This window comes from Eupeodes corollae, chromosome 1, assembly GCF_945859685.1.
Source record: "Eupeodes corollae chromosome 1, idEupCoro1.1, whole genome shotgun sequence".
In the NCBI taxonomy this organism is placed as follows: domain Eukaryota; kingdom Metazoa; phylum Arthropoda; class Insecta; order Diptera; family Syrphidae; genus Eupeodes; species Eupeodes corollae.
Window position 1 is genome coordinate 70,739,187 of NC_079147.1, and position 11,330 is coordinate 70,750,516.

An 11,330-nucleotide genomic window follows, 5' to 3' on the forward strand; every position below is an offset into this window, starting at 1 on the left:
AAATTAGGTATGACAACACTTTAAAATTGCCAAATAAAAAAACGCGTGTTGAAATTCATGATTCACGATGGTTCCACTTTTAAGGGACAAAGCTCGAGAAAAAAAAGAGGGCTATGCGGACAAATTGTGTAACATTTACATTTAATACTCGCAGCGCATAGCCTGCTTCTGCTTCATTTTGAACGAACTGTCAAAATTTTTCAATAACATACAAAAAAACATGGCATTGTTTGTCTATTACACTAGATGTGAATACTCTCTATGTCAGAAAAAGCTTATATCTCAACTAAATACAAACAGAAATCGCTTAATATTTCATAACTTTTTTGCCACTGTGCCTGGAAGGGCTAGTGTAGCTAATTTAAAAATTCTCACCACTAGCAGTGCATGTATAATATGTCAATGCTTTCATCAAATCGAGGAGTTCTTTCAAATTAACTGGGAACATCAACAAAACGAAAAAAGTACGCAAACAGATCTAAAACTCACCAACACTCTACCACAAAAAAACAAACGTCACTTTATCTCTTCTCCAATTGTCCAATTTGTCAAAAAGTTTTGGCCTCTACCTCCGCACGTGTTGTTTTCTGTTTAATTCCCGCAACGGTTTTGTATTCCTTAATAAATTAATAAAATTATTGTAATTTTCTACCACTAAATAAACGCAATAAAATGCCACCAGTAAAGAAAGTTAAAAAACAACCTCAAACAGCAGATCCTCCAGCAGAGAATGCCTCAGTTGAGCCTGAGGAACAACTTGCTATTTCAGGACAGGTAAGAACCTTAATTAATTTATCTCCTCACAGTTTTCTTATATTTTCCTCACTCTTTGTTGTAGTTGGACAAAAAAATAAAAAATGCAAGAGCCCGCCGCAATAGACAGCGCGGTGTTGTCGTTATTAGGCATTTGCCTCATGGTTTCTTCGAGGAACAATTGAAGAACTACTTTGAACAGTTCGGCAAAGTAACTAGGTTACGTTTGGCCCGTTCCACTCGTACCGGTGGCAGTAAGGGTTTTGCTTTTGTTGAGTTCGAGTATCCAGAGGTTGCTGAAGTTGCCGCACAAACTATGGACAACTATTTGATGTTCCAGAAAGTGGTTAAGGCACAGTTCATACCGCCAGAGGCTCAGAAGTACAACTACTTTAAATCCTCAGTGAGGAAAGTTTTAAATAAGGTAAGTGTTTTTTTTTATTGAGTTTTGTATTGTATTGTATTGTATTTATTCTTAAAAGAGTTTAAGGACTTTGCTTGTTTTGTTGAGGAATTCTTGGAGGGTTTCCCTGAAACCGATTTTATTTGACAGTGATTTTGCAATTTTGTATGATATTCAAGAAACCTTCCTTAAACATTTCTGTTTATTTTATTCAGGTTGGTAAACCTATTTACGTCTCTGGAAAGACAGCATCAATTCAGAAGAAAGCAATAGAATACAATAACTGGTCCGATGAAGCTTACCAAAAACGTATCGGTTCAAATCTTCGCAAGTTGGAGAAACTCAAGGAAAAATACGCCCATTTGGGTATTGACTTTGATAATTTTACAGTAAAACCCAACATCCAGTCAGTCGATGAGAAAGAAGAAAAGGCTAAGAATAAAAAAGCTGAAGCAAAGGCTTCCAGTCAAAACAAACAAAAGCCCGAAGCGGGTAGTATTCTTCTATTGAAAAAGGGCAAACAACCGGAAGAAGGTACAAAAAAATCGAAAAATCCCAAGGCCAAGAAAATTATTGAACTTAAAGATCTCCTCGAGAATACCCTAAACGAAGAAGCATCTTCAGAAGATGAAGAATTCGTACCAACTGAAGACGTTACAACATCAGATGAGGAAGATTATGGTCTTATGGATGACGACGACGAAGAAGAAGAGAAAATTCCAGTTCCCAAAAAAGCAGTTAAGCCTGTTAAAGTTGATCGCGCTGCTGAACTTCTCAAGCGAAAACCCAATGCTGGTGGCATTCAAAAGAAGAACAAAATTTTAAAAGACAAAAATTCCAAGAAGCCGAGTAGTGTTGCGAAGAAATCGCTGAAAGTTGAAGCGATGAAAGATATCAAAGAATTGGGTAAAACAAAACAAATGAAGAAAACAGATTTTAACAAGAAATCAATTAAGAAGAAGCGAGTGTAGAGTTTTAAGTTTTCAGTTCTTTTTTTAGGTTTGTAAATACAAAAGATATAAAATTCTTTTTGTTTTTCTATTTTTATTTATCTATTTACTTCATAATTGAGAAGCAAAATACTAAAACAATTTGTAAACGTGGAAAATCTTTTTAGAAATAAAATAAAACGAAAAGAAATATTAGGTTTATTTAATTTAATTATTGTACAAGTAGGATAATATGAATAAACTAAGGAGCCAGTTCTTTGAACGTTGCAGAGGAGATACTTAAAAACTAAGTACCTGTTGACGTTTCAAAAAAAAAAAATAGCATCAATTTTTTGAAAAGAAATCATATTTAATATTCAAAATTACCCAAAACGCGGTTTACTTACTTACTTAAGGTAGCGCTACAGTCCGGGGCTGACCTGGGTCTCAACCAACATGCGTCTCCAGCCAGCTCGATCCCTAGCTAGCTGTCTCCAATTTCGCACGCCAAGTTGGTTGAGGTCCTCTCCCACCTGGGTGCGCCACCTGAGTCGCGGTCTTCCTCTACTGCACCGTCCCTCGGGATTGGATTCGAAGACCTTCTAGGATGTAGTTTTGAGGTCCATTCGCTCTACTTGACCTGGCTATCAAAGCCGTTGGACTTTAATTCTGTTAATTAGGACAGTGTCGCTGTACAGCCCGTACAGTTCGTCGTTATATCTTCTCCTCCATTCTCCATCTTTGCGTACGGGAACAAAAATCAACCGAAGAATTTTTGTCTCGAAGCATCCTAAGACACTCTCATCTTTTTTGACAGTGTCCACGCCTTAGCGCTATAAATGAGAACCGGGATGATGAGTGTCTTACAGATGGTGATTTTAGATGCTCGAGAGAGGACTTTACTCCTCAATTGCCTTCTAAGTCCAAAGAAGCATCGATTTGCAAGAGTTATTCTTATTTGATTTCAGCGCTGGTGTCGTTGTCTGTATTAATAGCGGTGCTTAGGTAGACAAAGTCCTTAACTACCTCAAAGTTCTGACTGTCCATGGTGACGTTTTGTCCAAGACGTCGTCGTTCAGTGTCCTTTTTTGATGACAGCATATACGTGGTCTTGCCCTCATTGACCACTAAACCCATCTTCTTCGCTTCCTTTGCAATGCTCAAAAACGCTCCACTGACATCACGCTTTGATCTTCCAATTATGTCAATATCATCTGCGTATCCGAATAGTTGGATGGACCTTTGGAAGATTAGTGCCTCTAGTGTTAACGGTTGAGTTTTGCCCAATTCTTTCCAGAACGATGTTGAAGAAATCACATAGTAGTGCATCGCCTTGTCTAAAACCTTTTTTGACATCAAATGCATCGGTAAGATCTTTCCCGACCTTTATAGAGCAGCGTGCATTCTCCATCGTCATTCTGCACAAACGGATAAGTTTGACAGGGATGCCAAAACTAGGCATTGTTCGGTAGAGCTCTTCCCTATAAATGCTGTCATACGCGGCTTTAAAATCGATAAAGAGATGGTGGGTATCAATTTGAAGCTCCTGGGTTTTTTCCAAGATCTGCCGTAGTGTGAATATTTGGTCGATAGTGGACTTTCCTGGTCTGAAGCCACACTGATAATTACCAATCATGGCTTCAGACGTTCACATAATACGGCAGAGAGGATCTTCTACGCAATGTTAAGGAGACTGATGCCTCTGTAGTTGACGCAGTTTAGAGGGTCTTCTTTCTTATGTATCGGGCACACTATGCTGAGATTCCACTCATCGGGCATGCTTTCTTCCGACCATATTTTGCAGATGAGTTGGTGCATGCAGCCCGCTGCTTTGAATAGTTCGGCAGCGATGCCGTCAGCTCCAGCAGCTTTGTTTGACTTAAGTTTAGATATAGCTATCTTCACTTCGTCAAGGTCGGGTAGGCGGAATTGTTGATCTGCGTCGCCGAGGTTGAGTGGTTCTATCTCTATTATAAGGCAGTCCCATTTACCTCTTCTTGTATATTTTCTTCAAACTTCATAACCTTTGTTTTGTCCAGCCTACGATCCGCCTTTACAGGCAACTTTTCCTCTTTCCAATATATTTCCAGCTAAACAGGGTATCGTATTCGCTAATATGGGTATCTGGCCGATCTTTATTCGGTTTTCCATTTGTTAGGTTTTTTCTCTAAATCTTCTAAATTTTGACTCGATGGTGCTTAAAGTTGCATAATCCATCTCGGAGATGTTGTATGCTTTCAATAAGTCATTATAGAGTGCTTCTTCCAAAATATTACGCTCATCTGCAGAAGTCATTATTGATTCTTGGTTACGACCTTTATTATTGTTTTTTCGTTACTTTATTTTTAACAAATTTAACTTTCGATACATGTTGAAAATTTATAAAAGAAGAAGTTCAAATAAAAACAAGTTGGAAGAGCTATCTCAAGAAAAATTATCTACGTTGTAACAACAACACACATCCATTATATTTTTTCACTTAATTCTTTATTATTAATAATTTTTATCATTTACTTAACTATTTTAATAAAACGTCAGTACTATTTTGTAATTCACTACCTACTACTTTTACCTATGTAAACAACCACACGGCAACACTAAAAAGTATACTTCGAAAATGCAGCTTATTGGAAGAGAAGCATCTGTGTATGCCCCGCACTACTGCGACGTTTCACAAGCGTCCTTTATTGTCTGGCAGTAAACGGATTTTCATTCCCTTCTCTCTTTATTATCATTTTCACATATTTTGCTGAAGGGCACTACGGGGTCTGGAGTGTGCGAAGTTCCACGAGCGTCCACACGAAATACTCTTCCGTAGATGTCAGATGCAAAACAAAACTATATTAACTGACGCTTAGTTCAAAAGATTTATCTCTGCAATGCAGGAGCAAACGAAACAAGGCAGCTTCAATAATTGCACGGCAAGATTCAAAGGTGAACGCGATCCTCAAGTAGTAGACGTATTCATTTCTACTATAAGCGTTTACAAAGACGTTGAAAGAATCAGCGATGAAGACGCCATAAAGGGGGAATTGCGCATTGTTATCTATGCTCCCCGCTCCAGCTCCTAAGGAACCAATGATACTTGACATGATTTACGGGCTACTCAATATAAGAATACGTGAAGGAGTTCCAAGGGACACTTTTAAAACCTTCCAAGAGCTTCTCACGAAAGCCCGAGCTGTCGAACTGTCTATTCAAGAAAAACAAGAACATACTGCAATCAAGAAGAAACGTTGTAACTTTTGTAAGCATATTGGACACATCACGGCAGACTGCCGTAGAAAGCAAAAAGCGGAGACCAAAAATAGTAACAACGTGACGAATGAACCAGTCATCCACTGCTATAAATGCAAGGCTCCAGGGTATGTAAGATCAAACTGAGCTAATTGCAAGGATTTGCCCAAAGGTCCCTCGACCGTCTCCTTTTATTGTTTAAAGACAACCCTTGGTAATGATTTACCCACCATTACTATACAATCACACGGCTGCCTATATAGATACCGCAGCCAGGACAAGCGTTGCCGGTAGACAATTTTTCCTACATCTTTCTAAAGAATGGTACCAAATTCAAGAAAATCGATGTAGATGTCACGCTAGCTGATGGACAGGCCCGTCCACAAGAAGTTTGCATGGCAAAAACTAGCATAATTTTCGGCAATCGTTTGCGGCTGATTACGTTTATCGCCCTACCAACTGCCAAAGATAACCGCACCTTTATAGGAATAGACTTCCTTGAAGAAAATGGCGTTGTTCTTGACTTGGGTCAACGGGTTTGGTACTTTTCTGACCAGACTCACAAAAAGTTTGACTTCTACGACACGAGTCATACTAGAATTTTAGAACCTTAACTCGTCACCAACGTCCAAATATTGTGCCCTCCACATAATATACAAACGAGACCTCAGTTGGAAGCAAGAACGGCGGAAATCATGCCACTTGTCACGAGGTACTCGCCAATACAAAAAGTTAGTGCCTTCCTATCATGGTTCAATGAGCGTAAGCCTATTTCGCCACTCGCAGCAACGCCTGCAGCAAATAATGAAATCAGCAGCCCAAGACTACGTCAACTATAACCAATAATGAATATTCACCTGGTTATATCCAGCAAATCTTCAACAACTCGTTAAGAAGCACGGATGTAACTCCAGAGCGAAGTCGAGAAAATCTGTTTCCGCCACTTAAGCAGAATGATGAAGGGGGTGATCCAGACTCATGGTTCACCGAAATCAATTTAATTGATGTAAGCCTCCGATCTAATGAAGCAAAGGAGTTAACTCCAGCTGAGAAGCGGGAACTGTGCCAATTGCTTATTAGTAATAACGGAGCATTCAGCGAGATCAAGGGCGCAACTCCATTCGCAACTCACAAAATTGATACTGGGAATCACGATCCTATAGCAGTTTCTCCGTATCGACTGTCACCCACACGCATGGACCAATTAAAGCAAGAGCTTGCTAATCTATTGGATAAGCAATTTATTGAAGAATGCGAATCACCATGGGCTGCTTATATTTATTATTTTTTTTTTATTTCGTTCGCTCATACGAGACCGGCGACTTCTAAAATCATCCTTTTTTAAATACTGTCTCAACAATTTACCGTGTCTTTTAATAATGATGACAGTACCCCAGCTCTTTATATTAGTTCCTAGATTCACACTCTTGTCTCTCGGAATGGGAACATGAACGGTAACGTATTAAACATCATTAACATCACATCTTTACAAATTTTTTCCAATGGGGAAATATTAACCTTGTAGAGCTTAAAGCTTCAAAAATTCACTTCAGTCACCATGAGGACGTGCATCGAGGAAAATAATCAACTTTCAGCAGTCGGTATGTACATACATCTGACCTGGCTGTTATACAAAAAGTTTTCAACTGTCTAAAATTCGTTATAAATCTCATATTTGGACAGGTACCCTTATGACAAGCGTAAGTCTTCAAAATAAAGCTGTGAAAATGATTGGCCATAGAACTAAAGCCAAAACTTCTACATCGTTTGAACACCGCTGATAATTGTATATTTTCATTCTGTCGAAATAGGCAGTTGCATTTCATCCCCAAAAAATGGCTTCAAGTTTACCATTCAGCCAAATTTCATACGTACTATCAAGTGTAGAGATTGTTTTTTAGCCGCACATCAATTCTGATTTTCCATCGCATTTTTGACATTCAAATCTTTTGAGTTCAACGTGCATCAGTATTTCGTTCTAGCATCAGCATTTGGTTCTAAATCCTTTTCTAATTTTCAAACGATAGCAATGTTAAAGGTAGTTATAACATTAAAAAAGGTGCCTCATCTTTCATTACAAAAATCCGTCCAGATTTTAGAACGGGCTTGAAAAACATATATATTTCTAGATAAGTAAAATAATGGCAATTACATATACATAAATTTCGGTCTTTATTGTATTTCGTTTCAAAAATCCTTAATTAATTTGAATTTTTTAAAAACATTTATTAGATATTTGGTCTGAATAAACAAAAATAAATAAATGGATCTTAATTTAAATATTAAAACATTGGGTATAAATAGTTTCCTTGTTGTTTGATGTTAATGTGATGACTTCCGGCTGCTTTTGGTAGTTCGATGAATTCCAGTGCGTTCTTCTAGGACGACACGTTTCCATTTCATTCTACGATTTTGAAACCAAACTTTTACCTAGAATTGAGAAAAGAACAAAAATGTCAAAAGATTTTTCAAGGGAAAGTTGGACTTCTGTAGTAGAAATTCTCTCAGAAATCCAATTCCTGATAGCCCCCATTTTAGGATATTAAAGTGCTGTTGGTATGTATTTTTTCTTAATGGTTGTGTTCAATGTCAAATAGAAAGGGTATCCGGATTATCCAAAGTGGATGGAATATCAAAAAAGATATCCAAAGGTATTCAAGAATTTTTTATTTACCTTGCAGAACAGCTGATTTAACATATGGTTGAATTTGTCCATTGGTTTCAAATTTGTATGTTTTTTGGGAAAAATCCGGCTGATTATTGAAATAATCCAGTAAGATTTGTGTTTTACAATAATTTTGCACCAATTTCCTTTTTTATGAACAGCTGTTTTTTTTTATTTTTTGCTGCCACCTATTACAGTTTAAGTGTCCAACAACGTTCAATACGGATCTTAAAATCCACATACATCCAGGATAGCCCAACCAATAAGAGATTGAACGCAGCCCATAACATTTGATTATTCATTAGGTTTGTTTATTGAGCTGTTATTATTATAACCTTAAAACACTTGGGCCAAGAACTCCTTCCTAGTTCTAGGGTCGCCGAACACGCCCTAATTTCGTAGATCTTGTTTTTTTGCTGGATAGAATTTAGGTTACAAATAAACTGTCAAAGTGACAGATTGTTAAGAACAATCGGTATCAGCTGAGGTTATAAGTGATTGTCAAATATTTCATAGTCAATTATTCCTTTCTTCAAGATTAACTCAAAATAATGCTTACAGTTAATATATCAAAATAAAAGTACCAAATTGTTATAACATTTCTATTTTCTCTTGTTTTAAGACTGAAACGTCATATATTCGCTGTAGAATTATTATAACATTTCACTCTCTTTTACCCAGATCAAATTTGTCATTTTCTCTAGCCACCTCACGTTTTGTAAAGTCGTCAAGGTCATAGAACAAGCCTATTATAAATAAATGTCTTTATATGTAAGCATTTTTATATTAAACATTTGCCATCAATTTTTCAACAGGGGATGTAGCTCAGATGGTAGAGCGCTCGCTTAGCAGTCGTTCTTTGACTTCCAGCGAGTGAAGAAGTGTGCATTAATTTTTTTTCAATTTGCAATTTAAATTTAAAAAGTGTTGAGCATTTGCTAAGTTGGCATTGTGCCACAGTTTTCAATAAGTAATCGATAGCCTAGTGGAGGTGGCGGCCGAACACAACTCCAAGGGTCGTGGGTTCGAATCCCGGTCGGAGCGCACAAAAAATATTGAAGCTTTTTTTCACAATCGTGAAATCGTAGATTTTATTGATTGGGAAAAAAAGCAAATGGAGAGGGAGAGGAAAGCAGGGGTATCGAAAGATACCTCTGCCAATACATCAGGTGATGTTACTGTGGTGCAAGCAGCGGTACAAAAAATCACCGAAACAACATCTGACCATTCAACGGACCAGTGGGCCATTGTAAAGAGAAAAAGGCAATCTCCCAACTTGGTAAAACGTACTAATCCAGCCAAGCGGAACGCAAATAAGAAAAAAATGGAAGAAAAATCGAAAGGTGTGGCGTCAGAGCACGAAACATCAGAGAGTGATGACTCTGGGAGCCCAGATTACGTCTCAGAGGGTGGAGAAGGGCAGTTTAGGTCTCCGAAATATAGGAACAAGATCCTATCGGAGACAGAACCGCCAACAAATAAATCGTTGGAGGGGGAGGTGGACCAAATCCTCCATGAAGAAAAGCAACTGATGGAGGCACTGCAAACTAAACAGGCCGCCATCAGTAAATTTGAAGACAGCCTGAAAAAACTAAAGGAGGAAATGGAGCCACTCCTCAGCCAACTAAAGCTTAAGCAAGAAGCGCGCCGGCAGCAAGTGGCAGCGCAACTGCAACTGCAACAAAAACACCAGCAGCAAAAACAACAGCAACAACAACCACGGCAGCAAAAACAACCACAACCCAAGCCCGCTCCCAAAAACACAGGAGCGGAGCAAAATAAAAAGAAGCCAGCAGCAGTGACAGGCCCAATTGCTGAGGGCCCATCGACTTCGGCTAAGGCCAAACAGCAGCAACAACAACAGCTACAACAACAGCAGCAGCAGCAACAGAAACAGCAGCAACAGACACAGCAGCAGCAAAAACAGCAGCAACAGCAAAAACAGCAGCAGCAGCAACAACACCAGAAACAACCACAGCTCAAGAAGGAGAAGGTGCCACCAATTAGGACCTATCAGGTTGACCTGCAGGACTTGAAACAGGTATGTAAGTCGGCCACTAAGGGAAATTTTTTACTAAATATTTTGAACGAAAAAGAAAAGCGGTATTCGGTACAGTGCTTCTCACTGGCCGAATACAAGCTAGTGAAAGAGTTACTTAAGGAGGCCACAGCTGAGTTCTTCAGCTACACGCCTAAGAGCGAAAAATTCCAGACGGTCCTTCTGAAGGGTATAAGTTCCTGCACGGAACCAGAGGAGCTTTTAGCTGAGCTCCGTCAAAAAGCCACAGACGATCTCGATTTTATCGGGGTCAAGCCTTTCACTACGGTGAAGTCCAGGCGAGGGGGTTATAGGCTGCCAATGTTCCTGGTAACATTATCGCCCCAAAGCAGTGTTAATAGTGTCAAGGGAATCACATCTCTCGACAATCAAGCTGTACGCTGGGATACATTAAAAAGGCACGACGGCATTTTACAATGTACTAACTGCCAGAGGTTTGGCCATGCCAATGCCAACTGCAATATGCAGTTGCGTTGTGTCAGGTGCGGAGAAACCCACAAAGTAGGTGAATGTAAGCTGGGGAATGAGCGGGTTGAGGATTTGACCCTGCTCAAGTGTGTCCTTTGTGGAAACCAAGGGCACCCGGCTAGCTATAGGGGTTGCCCTAAGGTCCAGGAAATGAAACAGAAACAGGCCAGTCAAAAAGCCGAAATAAGTCGAAAAGTTCGACAGGCTCCTATACAAAAATTCGTAGATCCCAAATTCTCTTACGCCCAAATGGTGTCAGGGAGTGGAAACACGAGACAGGCTCCACCAACGGTTGCCCCAAAGGCCCCTGTGCCTAAGGCACCAGAGGTGCAGCCTGACATTGTAGCCTTGTTGTTGAGCATTCAAGGTCAACTAACAGGACTGCAAAGTCAGATAAAGGAGCAAGGCAAAAGGGTAGATCATCTCTACTCTTTGTTGCCTGGCCTGGCGCAATTTAGACCATAATGGGCGCGCTGCCGGAGACGCGCCTAAAAGTCCTAGCTGTGAATGTAAATTCACTGATTAGGATTGAACGAAGAGCCAATATGTTCCAATTGTTGAAAGACTACAGTCCCGATGTGTTTATGGCTAGCGAAACTAAGCTAAACCACAAACACAAATTGACTCATAAAAATTACAATATCGTAAGAAAAGACCGGCCCGACTCCACTCAAGGGGGCGGTGTCGCTCTCTTTATACGAAAAGGCATTAATTATAAAGTCATATACAACAATGAATTGCGAAAGCTCAAGACGCTAGAAGTTTGCGTTGTATGCATCTCTCTCACTCAAGGGAAGCGGATGTATATGATTGCGG

The 11,330-nt window shown here is 39.4% G+C and overlaps 1 protein-coding gene across 1 annotated transcript; it reads left to right on the forward strand.

Moving 5' to 3' along the window:
- The first annotated feature begins 536 nt into the window (after nt 1-536).
- LOC129940240 (calponin homology domain-containing protein DDB_G0272472) lies at nt 537-11,120 on the forward strand. The gene is made up of 6 exons (XM_056048507.1): nt 537-774; nt 839-1,177; nt 1,372-2,121; nt 5,661-5,858; nt 6,194-6,558; nt 8,969-11,120. Exons 1-6 carry the CDS (start codon nt 673-675, stop codon nt 10,977-10,979), a joined length of 3,765 nt encoding a protein of 1,254 aa, XP_055904482.1. The 5' UTR covers nt 537-672; the 3' UTR covers nt 10,980-11,120.
- The last annotated feature ends 210 nt before the right edge of the window (nt 11,121-11,330 follow it).